Genomic DNA, 17,752 nt, shown 5'->3' with positions numbered 1-17,752 from the left:
GTGTTATTTCATAGTTTTGATGTCTTCACTATTATTCTACAATGTAGAAAATAGTAAAAATAAAGAAAAACCCTTGGAATGATGTAGGTGTTGGTGTCCAAACTTTTGACTGGTACTGTACATGCACACGCGCGTACACACACACACACACACACACACACACACACACACACACACACACACACACACACACATACACTAGTAAGTCTCTATAACATGTCGTATTCCTTTCCTCTCTCCAGTCGTACGTTGATGATCGCGTGTGTGAGTCCGTCGGACCGGGACTTCATGGAGACCCTGAACACACTGAAGTATGCCAACAGAGCCAGGAACATCAAGAACAAGGTGGTGGTGAACCAAGACAAGACCAGCCAGCAGATGTCTGCCCTGAGAGCTGAGATTGCCAGGCTACAAATGGAACTTATGGAGTATAAAGCGGTGAGGAGAGATGGAGGGATAGCAGGAGGGACAGAGGTTTGGGATGGGAGGGATGGATGGGGTAAGGGGGGGGGTAGAGAGAATGAGGGAGGGATGGAGTCAGTGAGCGATGGATAAAGGGAGAGAAGAAGGGAAATGGATAGAGATGGGAAGGCGGAGAGGTTGGAGGATGGAGAAGTGGGAGGAGGGACCAATGGAGAGAGGAAGGGATGTAGGGACTTGGGAGAGAAAAAGGGAAGGAAGGATGGAGGGATGGAAAAATATCCCTTCCCTCATGTTAATCAACTTTAACCTTTGGCCTAGAAGATTACAGGAAGCAAGGGATGGTTTAGAACAATAATGTGATTCAGAGAGAGTTAATGGTGCATAACCATTGGTTGACCTTGTTGAGTTATAGGAAAGATTCGATCGGAGTTGGAGGGTAATGGAGCATGTGATTGGCTGAAATAATGTTGTCTCATTTATTGGCTGAGGTGTTAACCAGTATGTAAAGAAATAAAATGGAAAATGGGAATTTTTACCAACAAGTGATATATAAAAATCAATATTCTCTTTGTTGATTGAATGAAATGTCATTGTTCTGTATGTTCATTGGAGGAGATAAAATATTCCTGTATGTGTATTGTCCCCCTCCCCAGGGTAAGCGCGTGATGGGTGAGGACGGCTCGGAGGGCTTCAGTGATCTGTTCCAGGAGAACTCYATGTTACAGAGAGAGAACGACACYCTACGCATGCGAGTCAAAGCCATGCAGGAGACCATCGACCACCTCAACACACGGGTCACCACGCTCCTCGCCAACGAGGTCAGCACGCTGCTGGCCAAGTCAGGTAAGACCGAGAGAGGCGACGCACACACTCTCCAATGGGATTGGCTGATTGTTGAAGATTGTGGCTGTCTGAAAACATTGATAGCTATTAAATCCTTTTTCTCTCCTTCCTTGTTTCATCAATTCCTACACGTCCCTCTCGGCGCATTGGAGGAGAGGATCCAAGGTCCATCCATCCCTTAGACCTTCTCCTCCAATGAGCTTTGAGAGGAATTGAGGAGACTAGGATTTGACAGCTGAAACGGCTTTCAGACACAGACCATATCATGTAGTTAAGAAGTGTTCATCTCTTATGTCTCAATGTGACCTCACGGTGACCTGACTCTGACCTTTTGACCTCTAGGTGAGGGCAATGAGGAGATTGGTGCTCTGATACAGAACTACATCAGAGAGATCGAGGAGCTCAGGTAAGAGTCTGTAATGAGCTTTAGAGTGGGGGGAAAGCAGTTCACGGAGTTGCAGCTCACTGTGTTTTGCCGTTACTGTACTGTTAATGGAATTTTATTTTGTTGTAGTTTGAGGAACTTTCAGATTATGTTCTGTATACCGTAAGAGTTAAGTTTGACTAATGACATCTGTTTGTCTTCTTGTTCTCTCTACACCCCCCCCAGATCTAAGCTCCTGGAGAGCGAGTCGATGAACGAGTGTCTTCGTCGCAGTGTAACCCGTCTCTCCTCCCGCTCCCCGTTCACCACCTCCTCCTCTCATAGCTCCACCCCAGGGCCACACCCCTTAGGCTCCTCCCCTTCCATTTCCATGGAGGCGGAGATGACGGACGTGATTCGCCGAGCCAAGACGGACATCGAGAGGCTGAAGAAGAAGGAGAGGAGACAGAGGAGGATGAGGTGAGAGGAGAGGAAGAGGGGTTACACTGTGGGGCAAGGAAGGTAGTGTGGTAATGATCACACAGTGACAAGCAGCTCTCACTGCCACTGGAGGGAGGGAGGGAGGGAGGGAGGGAGGGAAGGAAGGAAGGAAGGAAGGAAGGAAGGAAGGAAGGAAGGAAGGAAGGAGAGAGGGAGGGAGAGAGAGAGAGATGGATGGATAGAGGGAGATCAGGAAAGGGAGAGTGAGGTGTGCTAATATCTGAGCTCTCCATGTTCACTTGGCAACAGTCCCAAAACACAATGGCAGATTTAAAAAAAAAATATATATATATATTTTTGGAAGAGTCCCAAATAAATTAAGGGTGTGTAATCAATATTAGTAATAGATTAATATGGTAAATAAATAACAAACTGCTTATTGGGTCACAGCTGTTATGAGCTGTGCCTTCTCTCTCTACTCTGTGTGTGTGTGTCCTACTCTGATGCTGGGTCAATATGTTCTACTTGCAGCCCAGAGAAAGAGAAAGAGTTGAAGAAACGAGTCAAGCTTCATTCTCATGAGAACGGACATAATGGAGAAAACGGTCAGATGGACACGGATGACAACTACACAGAGGATGTGATGTCACCTCTGCAGGAGGAGGAGAGCGGGTGTGACGAGGAAGAGGAGGAAGAGGGGAGGGACGAAGAGGAGTTTGACAGTGATGAGAGTCTGGTGGACTCCGACTCGGACTCTGATGAGAAAGGTTAGTGGATGACAACAATGGCAGTGGCAGAAATGTCTCCATTCCAATTCAACCTATTGGCGTTGTGTACTGTCGCTTTGACAGGATTGATGCGCATCAGCAATATGGTGAAAGTACAATTTTGTCCTCTGTTTGGCTGTATGGTACTTTCACCATATTGCTTATCTATCCAATCCTTTGAGATCTACAAGGAGTACCTAATTAACATTAGGGCTAGGAGTTGATTTGAAATGTTCTACTGCCTCACTCTACTGTAACATGTGTGTCTTAGAGCCACAGTGTTCACCTCTTGACCCTTGACCTCTCTTTGCTCTCTGCCCTCTAACCCCCTGCAGCTAATTTCCAGGTGGACCTGGCAGACTTGACGAGTGAGATTGAGATCAAGCAGAAGTTGATAGATGAGCTGGAGAACAGTCAGAAGAGACTGCTGCAGCTCAAACTACAGTATGAAGAGAAACTCGTCCTGCTCCAGAACAAGATCAGAGACACACAGCTTGAGAGAGACAGAGTACTGCACAACCTCTGTGAGTAGAACTATGGGTAATGTAGGCACACAGGATCCCCCTCAGTGAGTGGAGCGACTCATAGATGCTGAATAGACGCGCTGCTCTCGGTCTCGATTGTGCCGCTTTCAAACACACACTCTCTCTTTCATCTCCTTCTCTCTTCTATCTATCTATCTATCTTCCTTCCCTCTCTCCTCCTCCAGTGTCGATGGAGAACTACACAGAGGAGAAGGCTAGCAGGATCAAATCCGAGTACGAGAAGAGGCTGAAGGAGATGAACAGAGACCTGCTGAAACTACAGGCAGCACAGAAGGAACACACGAGGCTACTGAAGAACCAAGGACGCTATGAACAGGAACTGAAGAAACTACAGCAGGAGGTCAACGAGATGAAGAGAGCCAAGGTAAGGAGGAGAGGAGGAGGAGGAGGTGGAGCAGGGAAGGATGTTAGCTCTATAGGCTTTTCTATTATATGCATTTCTATTATATGCAATGTTGAGACCTTTGCCCGGCCCCTACCCAATAAGTGAGACAAAGGAGTCAAAGCTAGGAAACGCTGACGTTGAAGATCCGGGTCAACATTGAGACCTTGCCCCTCGATAACGCTCCGGCACTGATGGTACTCTCCAGCTAAGTGCAGTGTGTTCTCCGGTCCCCAGGTGGCACTGATGAAGCAGATGAAGGAGGAGCAGCTAAGGAGGAGGATGATGGAAGCCACGAGGAACAGAGAGATCGCTCAGCTCAAGAAGGAGCAGCGACGACAGGAAGTATGTGTGTGTGTTTTTGTGATGAAAGAAAGTACCTGCTTCACATGATAACCCCCAGTAGACTGCAGTTTCTAAAGCCATCACTCTTCTGGTTAGCAGTTGATCTCCAACTTTGTTATCAACCGGCCTGGGATTTGAACCAGCAACTTTTCAGCTATTAGTCTGCTTCTCTAATCCTTAGGCTGCCCTCGGATCTACATTTTCGTATTGTATTGTTAGTGTATCTCTCTCTATCTGTTACCCATTTCCAGATTACTGACATTGAGAAATGTATGGTTATTAACATACAGAATCACCCATATATTGACTGACCTCTCCCCTATCAGTACCAGATTTGTTCGTTGGAGAGTCAGAAGCGTCAGCAGGAGCTGGTATTGAGGAGAAAGAGCCAGGAGGTGACAGCCTTACGACGGTTGGCTAAACCCATGTCTGGACGTATGGCTAGACGACTCCAGCCCCTTGACTCCGGAGCAGAACTGTCTGCCAGCACCACCTCCTCTGAACCAGAGTCCAACCGGTACGTAGTGCCGCTATACAGAGGTTGTATCCCAAATGGCACCCCGTTCTCTATAGTGTTAACATACACTGTAAAAATGTCCTGTTATTTTTCAACTAACTTACTGTAAAAAAACAACAACTCTATGTTACTGTACCATATTTTACAGTCTACTGTTAGTATTTTTATGGTATACTATTTTACGGTATACTAATACTGTTACCGTAATTGATTTACAGTACCAATAATGCTACTGTAGTCATTTTACGGTAACAAATACTCTTACTGTAAAGCCTTATTTGAGTCTTTTTTTCAATTCCTCATCAATCCACAGGGATTTAGCAGTCATTTTCTTAATATGTGCATGCTTATTAGTAACTTGAATAAGCAATGGTCTAAGACACTGCATCTCAGTGCAAGAGGCTTCACTGCAGTACCTGGTTCGAATCCAGGTTGCATCACATCTGGCTGTGATTGGGAGTCCCATAGGGCGGCACACAATTGGCCCAGCGTCGTCTGGGTTTGGACCGGGGTAGGCCGTCATTGTAAATAAGAATTTGTTCTTAACTGACTTGCCTAGTTAAATAAAGGTTAATTAAAATAAGATAACATTTWAAAAAAYTCATAAATGTGTCAAGTGCAGCGTCTGTTTGCTCCTCATTACACACCACGGACCAACAAATATTCTTTACATCAACAACATAGGAATCACTACAACTTATTGTATGACCTCTTATACACTATATTAGGCCCAGCCTTTGGAACTTTGGTTTTCCTACATATGGCTACAATATTGTGATCACTACATCCGATGGATCTGGATACTGCTTTCAAGCTAATTTCTGCAGCATTAGTAAAGATGTGATCAATACATGTTGATTTTATTCCTGTGCTGTTTGTAACTACCCTGGTAGGTTGACTATTAACCTGAACCAGGTTGCAGGCACTGGTTACAGTTTGAAGCTTTTTCTTGAGCGGGAAGCTTGATGAAAGCCAGTCAATATTTAAATCACCCAGAAAATAAAGTCTCTGTTGATATCACATACATTATCAAGCATTTCACACATATTATCCAGATACTGTCTGTTAGCACTTGGTGGTCTATAGCAGCTTCCCACCAGAATGGGCTTTAGGTGAGGCAGATGAACCTGTAGCCATATTACTTCAACAGTATTTAACATGAGATCCTCTCTAAGCTTTACAGGAATGTGGTTCTGAATATAAACAGCAACACCTCCACCATTGGCATTTCTGTATTTTCTATAAATGTTATAACCTTGTATTGCTACCACTGTATCATCAAAGATATTATCCAAGTGAGTTTCAGAGATTGTCAGAATATGAATGTCATCTGTGACTAGCAAGTGATTGATTTCATGAACCTTGTTCCTTAAGCTACATATGTTTACGTGGGATATTTTGAGCACTTTTTTTCTGGGGTGCTTCCTTGTTTTCATTTTCATTCTTTACTGGGAAGCTTAGTAGAAGTAGATATGCTCATGTTATTGTTTATGTTAGTGCAGGGTTGGCTGCAGACAGTGGACTTCCTCCTAGGGCACACCGCCTCAGTGCTAATAGTAGAAATCTGGTTCGTAGGCACATGAATACTGTATACAATAGCTGTAGGATCAGCAGAGGCCTTCAGGGCAGTTAGAGGGACATAAATTAGGTTACTTACATTGTGTCTACCAACGCCCCTGGTATAATGTACATTTGCTGAAGCATTATGARAACTTAGTGACACAATGGTATGGATTAACTGAGCTGGACTTGGGTCATTGATAAGTCATTGTCTCAACGCAGCCGTATAATGGTTCAGGAACCCAAATGATTTGGGTTGTATCCCATCCTTATAAAATATGTTTTGTTTCCAAAAGGTATCGAAATTGTCAACAAAAGTTACACCCATTGAGCTGCAATAATCACGTAGCCAGTTGTGAAGAGAATGAATCCTGCTAAAGCGTTCAATGACACGGATTCAGAGAGGGCACCGGGACAGATATGATGGGTCTTCTATTAGTGTCTAGCAGAGAGTCAATCAGCTATTTAAAATCCAGTTTCAACTGTTCAGAGTTGCCCTTCATAATGTCATTAAAACCCACATGGACTACGATAGAATAGATTTCCATATCCTGGTGTAGTACATTCGGGAGCAGCTTAGTAATGTCATTTACTCGAGCCCCGAGATAGGACATTGTTTTTGCAGCAGGAACGGTCACATTTCTTTCCACCCATGACTGTGTTTGTTAGTGACAGAGACATGGTTGTTGGCTTCCTTCATTTTCAGTTCTGTGGCCTTCACTAAGTGAAAATGATTTATTTGTATGATGTGCCTTTCTGACTGTATATTTATAATATAAATGAAGGACTACAAACAAAGCAATGCAGATAAAATAACCAAACAGGTACCAATTAACTAAGAACAAAATATGACATTTATTATAATAATTAGCAAAAAAAAAAATATCTTGCTTCAGAGTATGTGCTTTGGTTTGGTTGCCCGTTTGCTTTTAGTGTCGCGTTCTACTTTTTATATTCGCAAATACAGTAAGTGAACTGCTACTGTGTTTTATGTAGCATTTTTTTACGGTAATGTCCAAAATACATCAAATATTTCCCGTCCATTGAATTTCTTCCCACAATATAATTTATGGTTATCTACTGTATTCAGTTTATACAGTATGAATGAAGTCTGTTGATTATACAGTAATTTACCACGACAATTACAAGATTGTTTTTAACAGTGTAGGAAATAGGTTCCAGTGTGTTTTGTTAAACAGTTGATATAAACACTGATATAAAAATAAAACTTTCTTCCGTTTCATAGTTTGTGTTTGTTGTTTTATATTGTGTTTCAGTTGAATTATAACTTGGTTTTATAATGTACAATTACTTGAAGAAAATAAAGTAGAAAATCTCTCTCTCTCTCTCTCTCTCTCTCTCTCTCTCTCTCTCTCTCTCTCTCTCTCTCTCTCTCTCTCTCTCTCTCTCTCTCAGGACCACCTCAACCAAAGTGTCTAACATAGTGAGACAGTGGAACACCAAGATGAATGGCTACCTGGGAGAGAGCGAGGGGATTACCACCAACGGGACACAGGTTGTTGGGTAAGTCATGGCGGGGAGGGTGTGTGCCGTCGATTGTCAGGTCAAATGCAGAGCAGGTACTGGTGTGTGTACATGTTTTTGATGCATCGCCAGGTCAGAGAAATGATGTGTGTGTGAGAGTGTCGGTGTGGTACTTGTGAGTGTGTTTGTATGTGTTTTTTTGTGTGTGTGAGAGCCTGCAAGGTCATATTCAGATTAGGAATGACTCTGTTTACATTTACTTAGCCAAGGCTTTCGTCAGCTTCAATAAAGTTTTATTCAATTTTACAAAGCCATTTATCGAATTATCTTCAAAATGAATTGACAGGAGTGACTTTCTTAGTCTGATAATCTCTCTCCTTCCTCCTCTTCCTCCCTCTCCTTCCCTCCTACTCTCTCCTTTCTTCCCCCACCTCTACCTATCCCCCTCTTTCCCTCGCTCCTCTACCTTCTCCCTCTCTTCCCCCCCTCTCCCCCTTCCTTCCTCACTCCCTGCTCCCCTCCCCTCTCTTCCCCTACTCCAGCAGCAGCACTAAGGATTGATACAGCTGTGATATGATTGACAGTCGATCTGTATTGCAACGTCCTGAACTGTATCTTTCTCTCTCTGTGCAGCAGTAGGACGCGTGTCCAGCAGCGCAAGGGTGTTCTAGTGGGCAGCAGTAGTTTCTCCAAGGCGGCCCGTCAGAAGTGGCAGACTCTAGAGAGGAGGATCCTGGACATCGTCATGCAGAGGATGACCATCACCAACGTAGAGGCCGACATGGACCGACTCATCAAGGTACTGTGATGTCACTTCCTTTGCACTCTAGTGAGACTTCCTCTGAACTTTTAGTGCATTGTGATGCGCTTGCAAACTCATTGTTACTGACTTCATTCACTTACCAGTTAACTTACTTAAAACATGCATCATTCCTGTCTGTTAATGATCTGTCTAACATGTTTTTTTCCCTCTCTTCCTCGTGTGTGAGACAGAAGCGAGAGGAGCTGTCTGTGCAGCAGGAGGCGCTGTTGCGTAAAAGGCAGGTGCTTATGGCTGAGGGGGAGGGGCCTGACGGGGAGGACCGCCTAGTCCAGGAAATGAACGAGGACATTGAGGTTCTGAATGCAAACATCGACTACATCAACGACAGCCTGTCAGACTGCCAGGCGACCATCGTTCAGATAGAGGAGACCAAGGTGAGAACACACGCACACACATTAGTGTAAAATGTCCTAGTTCTGGTGTGCGGAGCTCTGTGCGGCCTACTGAAGCCTGGGTGTTTCCTGCAGGATGAGCTGGACTCGGTGGACACCTCAGTGGTCATCAGCTCCTGCTCTCTGGCTGAGGCCCGACACCTCCTGGACCACTTCCTCAAGGCCTCCATTGACAAGGTAACTAACATGGGCCACGACCCAGGACCATCAGGTGGCTACAGTAGTTCATAGTTTATAGTCCAGATATACCATAACACAGACTCCAAACTAATGTCTACTGAACGTTCTCAACTTGGAAATAGTCCCTATCAGCTCCTCATCAGTTTACAATTCTTTTGGCAAATGTTGTGCAAATGGACACCCGTTTCAGGGAGGGTTGGCCAGTAGTTAATCTCTCTCGTGGAAAGATTCTGCGTGTAAGCTGAGAGAATCAGTCGGGACCGACTGGGATGCGTAGTATAACGAGCAGCATTAGTTCCGGTGTTTGGTTTTTCCGTCACTGGTTATTTGGACGAATCACTATTTCTCAGGTGTTAGCATCTTTTGATTTTGAAGGGGAGGGGACATTCTTGCAAAACTTGGTAACTTGCAAAAGAGAGAGGGGTGGAGCTCCTCATTCTGGTTCCGCTCCTCGTTCTAGTATTTCCTGATTTTTTCTCTTAACATGTATGGACCCAGAACTAAAGTCTCGCGTAATTGGTCAGCTGCTCGATTTAAGTTCTACGTTAAACAAGGTTAGCCAGAAGTACTTTTAATAGCTGTGTAGTTGATATATATAGTTGATATATGCCTCCCTCTGGTGGTCTTTCCAGGGACTGCAGGAAGCTCAGATCACTTGTAGTTATGGTGTTAGTAACTATTTTGCGTGTGTCTGTGTGTGTGTAGGGTTTACAGGTGGCTCAAAAGGAGTCTCAGATCCGACTGTTGGAGGGCCAGCTGAGACAGACAGATATGATTGGCTCTGCCCACAACCACATCATCCTGGATGCGCTAAGAGAGAAAGCTGAGTTTATCCCTGAGCTGCAGGCACTCATCCACAACGTACAGCAGGGTGAGGACACGCACCTAGCATACTCACTCACTCACCCACTCACTCACTCACTCACTCACTCACTCACTCACTCACTCACTCACTCACTCACTCACTCACTCACTCACTCACTCACTCACTCACTGTTTCTTCATGTTTCTATCTGTGTTCACAGAGAATGGTTATGTCAGCACCGACGAGGAGCCTTCAGAGTTTAGCCAGGCCTCTGACGGCAGGTAAGACTACACGATCCGCTTCTGGGGCCTCATTTATAGCCATTGCGTAAATATAGCACTAAATGTCTATGTGAGCCATTTCTGAAAAGACTGTGCACGCACAGAAATATATAGAGATTTATAAACTTGGCACACACCATACATATGCATATTTCCCGTTCTGAATCAGACCTGACGTTAGTGCGCGTGTGAACAAGCATCATAACTCCGCCTGAAAACACCCATAATTCACCTTTTATGGTGACAATAACGCCCATATTTGCTGTACACTTTGGAAGGATTGGAATTAGGCCACGACAGTATCTAAAGGAAATAGCAATGGTGAACTTGATCAAATGTCTTCTTTTGCAGTTACATTTGCTTCATCTGACCCTTTCAAATTGTTGTAGACCTGTAAGCAGGTCTTTTGAATGCAGTAATGTTTGCATTCACTTTGGTTGAGGTGGTCCTGAGAGAGAGAGTTAAAGGGAGAGAGAGATGTTTTACTTTATTTTCTTCAACAAGTAATTGTACATTATAAAACCAAGTTATAATTCAACTGAACCGCAATATAAAACAACAAACACAAACTATGAAACGGAAGAAAGTTTTTAAAAAGTAGTGTTTATATCAACTGTTTAACAAAACACACTGGAACCTATTTCCTACACTGTTAAAAACAATCTTGTAATTGTCGTGGTAAATTACTGTATAATCAACAGACTTCATTCATACTGTATAAACGGAATACAGTAAATTACCGTAAATTACATTGTGGGAAGAAATTCAATGGACGGGAAAATGTTGAAGTATTTTGGACATTACCGTAAAGAAAATGCTACGTGTTTGACGCAGTCCTTCCAACGACTAGAAACCGTGTGTACGCGTGGTCTACAGTTTGTGGGAGGATAAGCACGTTCTCAAGTCAAGTTCAGCTCTTTAGAAATGGCCAACTTTTGCGTGACAACTGGCGCGCACGCGTGTTCTGGAGCGTATTTTGTTCACTCGCAACGTTTTATAAACGAGGCCCACATCACGTACCCATCGTCACTCATTTTCCGTGTGTGTTTACATTTCTTCTCCTCTCTCTCTCTTCAGTGTGTCTCAGATGAAGTCGTCAGCTAGCCAGGATGACTTCAAGCTAAAGGTTCAGGTAGGTGAACATGTGTTTCAGGTGTAGGCTACATGGCGTCTGCCTCCTCTCCTCGGTGGTTATTTTCTGTTGTTTATTTCATACTGACTAGCATGACATGTTTGTGGATACGGTTACAGCACTGGAGTAGATTCCGTTGCCTGAACAAAGTAGAGGTTGTTGTCAGTGAAATCATACCCGTAGTTGTACTCAGCTGCCAGGAGATGGCAGCCTCTGCACATGCGTCATTATGGCTATGATAGTTGCCTTCACAGAACCCCAAGATAACTAAACTACTCTGTCCCAAGCAGTGGGAGGATGGCTAATAATAATGGCTGGAACGGAGCGAATGGAATGACATCGAACATGGAAACCGTGTGTTTGATGTGTTTTGATACCGTTCCACTCATTCCACTCCAGCCATTACCCAGCAGCCCGTCCTCCCGAATGAAGGTTCCACCAACCACTTGTGATCCCAAGGTATAGTTTGCTCTATTGAATGCGTAATTGGACATCTTTCTTCCTACTCTTTCCGCCTCTCCCCAGACTGAGCCCCGTCTGTCAGCCCAGATGAAAGCGGTATCGGCAGAGTACCTGGGTCCCGCGTTAGACCCGTCCACTAAGAACATCACCAAGTCCCTGGCCTCCCTAACAGACATCCAGGAGAACGGTGGCTCAGGTGGCCTGAGCCTCACTCTCCCCATCTTTAGAGACAGGGTGTCCAGGACCACCAGCCTGCCTGTCCGGGGACACACCTTGTGAGTCTTAGGCTATGGTGCACTGTTCCTGATGAGGAGTTCCAATATGGCAGATGGTGGCTTCAGAACAGCGCCACTTGTCAACCATCTAGGGAATCTATTTCTATGGTCGCAATACTTGCCAATGCTAGCATGCTATGGCTATACATGGCAGTGTCACATGCTAATTCTAACAATCTGCCACTGTATGCTAATGCTTATTTTCGCTCTATCTCTTGCTCTCTCTCGCTCTGTGTGTGTTTATCAGTCCTCGGCAGTCTCGGGGGGGTGACACCTCCCCTCTAACAAGGAGGAAGTCTTATGACCGAGGCCAGTCTTACAGGTAGCTAACTCTCTCCCTCAACTAACCACTAACCAATACATTGTTTAGTTGAATGTCTCTCCACAAATCCCTTTACCAGTGTTCCTGCATTATTGTATTCCTTTTTAATTATGTAAAGTGTTTTGTGACCCATGTGAAATGCACATTGATTGATTGATCAAGTCATATTTATTTCATCTGTTGAATATGAGACACAAAGTAAAAAACTGAAAAACAAGCTGTTCTCATCATTTCCCACATCTCCCCCCCCCTCCCCCGCACCCTTCTCACCTATCGCTCTCTCACAGAAATGCTGATGGGCAAACTCCCCCATCCTCCCCCCCTCTCAGAACCAGAAACGACCGCAATGTCTTTTCAAGGCTCACCAGCAACCAGAGCCAAGGCTCCGCACTGGACAAGTAAGTAAACACACACGCACACTGTCAGTTCGAGACGCCTCAATATAGTGAATAGGGTGCCATTTGGAACTCACCCTATGTCTTTTGATTTCATAAGTCTCAGGCAGTCTCGAGTCAGCTGTGGAAGTCGACGTACATCATTGATTGTAAGGTGTTTTGTATACTGTAAGAGTGTCTGTGTAACGGCTGTCGTCTTCCTCTTCCTCGGACGAGGAGAGGAGAGAAGGATCGGTGGACCAATACGCAGCGAGGTATGATGACATAATGATTATTGAAGGACGAGACGAACACGAAAAACTAATACTTGAAATTTACAAAATAACAAACACGACGTAGACAGACCTGAACATGAACTTACATAACTACACGCAGAAGTCACGAACAGGAACAGACTACATCAAACGAACGAACAGCCAAAACAGTCCCGTGTGGTCACATATACAGACACGAAAGACACAGGAGACAATCAACAAAACAAACAGTGTGAACAGCCAACCTATATATGGTTTCAATCAGAGGAAAATGTCAAACACCTGTCTCTGATTGAGAACCATATAAGGCTAATTTCAAGTGCCAAACATAGAAAACACAAAACATACAATGCCCACCCCAACTCACGCCTGACAACTAAACATATACAAAAAATAACATAAAATAGGCTAGGAACGTGAAGAAATCCCCCCTTAAGGTGCGAACTCCGGACGCACCACAAAAAAGTCTAGGGGAGGTCTGGGTGGGCATCTGTCCACGGTGGGGCTCAGGCTCAGGGCGTGGTTCCCATCCCCTTTAGTCACTACCCGCTTTCGTAGCTCCTCAAAATGACCACCTCCATATAACCCCACTAAATTAAGGGCATCACCAGGATGAGGGGCAACACCAGAATGGGGGGCAACACCAGACTGGCTGGCGGATCTGGCTGGCGGAAGGCTCTGGCGGATCCTGGCTGGCTGCGGGTCCTGGCTGGCTGGCGATCCTGGCTGGCGGAAGTTTGGTGGTCATGGCTGGATGACGGCTCTGGCTGTCATGGTGGATGACGGCTCTGGCTGGTCATGGCTGGACGGCTTGGACGGTCATGGCTGCTGACGGTTCTGGACGCTCATGGCTGGCTGACGGCTCTGGACGCTCATGGCTGGCTGACGGCTCTGGACGCTCATGGCTGGCTGACGGCTCTGGACGCTCATGGCTGGCTGACGGTCTGGACGCTCATGGCTGGCTGACGGCTCTGGATGCTCATGGCTCACTGGCGGTTCTGGACGCTCATGGCTCACTGGCGGTTCTGGACGCTCATGGCTCACTGGCGGTTCTGGACGCTCATGGTCACTGTCGGCTCTGGAGATCCTGTCTGGTTGGCGCTTCTGGAGATCCTGTCTGGTTGGGGCTCTGGCAGATACAGTCTTGTTGGCGGCTCTGGCAGATACAGTTCTGGTTGGCGGCTCTGGCAGATCCTGTCTGGTTGGCGCTCTGGAGATCTGTCTGGTTGGCGGCTCTGGCAGATCTGTCTGGTTGGCGGCTCTGGCAGATTCGTCTGGTTGGCGGCTCTGGAGATCTGTCTGAGAATGGCTCTAGCGGCTCCTGACTGACTATCGGCTCTGACGGGGGACAGACGGGCGGCTCTAATGGTCGGGGCAGACGGAGGCTCAGACGGCTGGAGAGCGGCGCTGGGAGACGGATGGACGGCTGAGACGGATGGCTCAGACGGCGCTGGGAGACGGATGGCTCAGACGGGCTGGGGAGACGGATGGTCAGACGGCGCTGGGGGAGACGGATGCTCAGACGGCGTGGGGAGACGGATGGCTCAGATGGGCGCGTGGGAGACGGATGGCTCAGATGGCGCTGGGGAGACGGATGGCTCTGGCCGGATGAGGCGCACTGTAGGCCTGGTGCGTGTGCCGGAACTGGAGGCCGGGCTAAGGACACGCACCTTCATGCTAGTGGGGGAGCAGGAACAGGGCACATGACCTCTCGAAGGCACTCTGTGCCTGGTGGTCGGTACCGGCACTGGTGGCACCGGGCTGAGGTCACGCACATCAGGACTAGTACGGGGAGAAGGAACAGTGTGTACAGGGCTCTGGAGACGCACAGGTGGCTTAGTGCGTGGTGCCGGAACTGGAGGCACTGGGCTGGAGACACGCACCACAGGGAGAGTGCGTGGAGGAGGAACAGGGTCTGAAAACGCACTGGAAGCCTGGTGCGTGGTGTAGGCACTGTTGGTACTAGTGGGGCGGGGAGGTGGCGCCGGAATACGGACCGTGCAGGCGTCCTGGCTCTCTTGAGCACTGAGCCTGCCCAACCTTACCTGGTTGAATGGTCCCCGTCGCCGCAGTGCGGCGAGGTGGAATAGCCCGCACTGGGTTATGCAGGCGAACCGGGGACACCATGCGTAAGGCTGGTGATGTAAGCCGGCCCGAGGAGACGCACTGGAGACCAGACGCGTTGAGCCGGCTTCATGGCACCTGGCTCAATGCCCAATCTAGCCCTACCAGTGCGGGGAGGTGGAATAACCCGCACCGGGCTATGAACACGTACAGGAGACACCGTGCGCTCTACTGCGTAACACGGTGTCGCCCGTACTCCGCTCTCCACGGTTCCTGGGAAGTGGGCGGAGGTCTCCTACTTGCCCTTGGCCACTACCTCTTAGCCACCCAAGAAATTTTGGGTAGTACTCACGGGCTTTTCAGGCTTCCAGCCGTCTCCATGCTGCCTCCTCATACCACCGCTGTTGGGCTCTCGCTGCTCCATCTCCTCACGAGCGCGGCGTATTCCCCAATGTGCGCCCAGTGTCCTTTTCCCTCCAACACTTCGTCCAAGTCCACGAGTCCTGGTTGCTCTGTTGAGCTCTCCCCGCCGCTTGGTCCTAGGTTGGTGGGTGATTCTGTACGGCTGTCGTCTTCCTCTTCTCGGACGAGGAGAGAGAGGAAGGATCGGTGGACCAATACGCAGCGAGGTATGATGACATAATGATTTATTGAAAGGACGAAGACGAACACGAAAAACTAATACTTGAAATTTACAAAATAACAAACACGACGTAGACAGACCTGAACATGGAACTTACATAACTACACGCAGAACTCACGAACAGGAACAGACTACATCAAAATGAAACGAACAGCCAAAACAGTCCCGTGTGGTGCACATATACAGACACGAAAGACACAGGAGACAATCACCCACAAACAAACAGTGTGAACAGCCAACCTATATATGGTTCTCAATCAGAGGAAAARGTCAAACACCTGTCTCTGATTGAGAACCATATAAGGCTAATTTCAAGTGCCCTAAACATAGAAAACACAAAACATACAATGCCCACCCCAACTCACGCCCTGACCAACTAAACATATACAAAAATAACATAAAATAGGTCAGGAACGTGACAGTCTGCTACATGACTAAAATATATGATGTTGAGAGGGCTGTTACGAAAATAATTCAAATATATACTCTATTTGTTCAATCTAAGTGTTAGACTTTTTCCTCCTAGAAAAAAATGAGCCTGAAGAGCAAATTCCATTTTCCTCTACACTGTAACAGAAAACTAAATTCTACTGTAATTTGGAATATTATCAACAGTAAAATACTTCAAATATATAGGGGACAGATTGGAGTGGCAAGCAAGTCTTAAATGGTTGAGCATTTCACCATGTCCATTAAGGTCTGTAGTCACTGCCAGTTTGGAAGCCTTTGTCTAGAAGTGCAAGTGATTATAAAATACAGCATATTAATGAATATTTGGTGATGTGTAAACACTTTAGCTAGCAGCCAACCTGCTTGCACCAATAAAATATTGTGAAATCCAAAACCCCTCCCCTTAATAAATGTCATTCATCCATTCATTTATGAATTCATTCCGATTACGGTAGCATTTGCTTTTACAGTATAATACATGAAATGTTCTGGTATTGTACACAGTACTTGCTTTGATACCGTATTTATATTATAGTACGTGTGCTGTAATATGAAATGGAGAATCTCACTTGCCACTGAGCTGCCTGTAAGTTACTGTCAAATTCCCGGCAACCCCTTTACAGTGTAGTGTTCCTTTCTTTTCCCAATCAATTCTAATTCTTAGCCCTGGAAATGGCATCCGTTAATTCTCAGCCTCTAAATTGTTTGTGTAATTTCACATCTTTATTAATCCTGCTAGGTTGTTGAATTTATTGACCCGGTGTAGCAAGTGGTGGGTAATAAGAGTGTATGTGTGCGTGCACATTTGTGCGCGTGTGTACTAGGGCGGTTGGTCTGCGGCTGCCTGATGACGACTGTGGATTCTCATGATCTACACCCAGGAGCACATTGAGCACAGAGGAACTTGTTAGATTCCTCTCTGGGATGTTGTCAGCAGGCAGCCATTTTGTTCTGATTTGAGTTGAGGGTGGTGGATAGGATAGAGTTATAGGCTTATAGTCACACCATCAGGGGCATATTTCACAAATGTGTGACATTACATGGGTTATTGTTAGGTAATTGGTTTGATGTTTGCTGAGACTGGGAGGTTGATCTGATTTGGCCCGTAGAGGATGAGGTGTGGGCTGGAACGTTGGGTTTATCGTGCGTTTTAGTGACAGGTCATTGTTTTTCAATGGCGTATGATGTTGAGCATGGTTTTCACATCGACATGTTTTTGGAACAGTTTTACATCCATCTGGTATGCTTTGACACGAATCAATCCATGTTATTACGTTTCTTTGCACACTGAGTGGGTTCACTTTGCTTTGGGTTTATTTATGTTTATTCATTTATCCAAGTCTTCCTCTTCAAATAAGGTTGTAGTTGGAAGTTTACATACACCTTAGCCAGATACATTTCAACTCAGTTTTCCACAATTCCTGACATTTAATTCTTGTAAACATTCCCTGTTTTTGGTCAGTTAGGATCAGCACTTTTTTTTAAGAATGTGAAATGTCAGAATAATAGTTGAAAGAATGATTTATTTCAGCTTTTATTTATTTCATCACATTCCCAGTGGGTCAGAAGTTTACATACACTCAATTAGTATTTGGTAGCATT

At 45.9% G+C, this 17,752-nt stretch overlaps 1 protein-coding gene across 1 annotated transcript in view; it reads left to right on the top strand.

Annotated features, from left to right (window-relative positions):
• Positions 1-17,752, top strand: part of kif21b (kinesin family member 21B) — a 117,623-nt gene that overhangs the window by 75,268 nt on the left and 24,603 nt on the right. Inside the window, 19 exon segments of the mRNA XM_023995883.2 lie at positions 243-438; positions 1,077-1,266; positions 1,609-1,672; positions 1,877-2,110; positions 2,603-2,838; positions 3,174-3,362; positions 3,548-3,747; positions 4,003-4,110; positions 4,437-4,627; positions 7,604-7,711; positions 8,306-8,471; positions 8,666-8,869; positions 8,963-9,064; positions 9,773-9,938; positions 10,093-10,153; positions 11,231-11,285; positions 11,811-12,022; positions 12,270-12,344; positions 12,632-12,742. Coding sequence (XP_023851651.2) covers positions 243-438; positions 1,077-1,266; positions 1,609-1,672; positions 1,877-2,110; positions 2,603-2,838; positions 3,174-3,362; positions 3,548-3,747; positions 4,003-4,110; positions 4,437-4,627; positions 7,604-7,711; positions 8,306-8,471; positions 8,666-8,869; positions 8,963-9,064; positions 9,773-9,938; positions 10,093-10,153; positions 11,231-11,285; positions 11,811-12,022; positions 12,270-12,344; positions 12,632-12,742 — 2,868 coding nt within the window.

The sequence above is a fragment of the Salvelinus sp. IW2-2015 genome, linkage group LG11, assembly GCF_002910315.2.
Source record: "Salvelinus sp. IW2-2015 linkage group LG11, ASM291031v2, whole genome shotgun sequence".
Taxonomy (NCBI): Eukaryota; Metazoa; Chordata; class Actinopteri; order Salmoniformes; family Salmonidae; genus Salvelinus; species Salvelinus sp. IW2-2015.
This window is presented reverse-complemented; position numbering and strand designations above follow the sequence as displayed.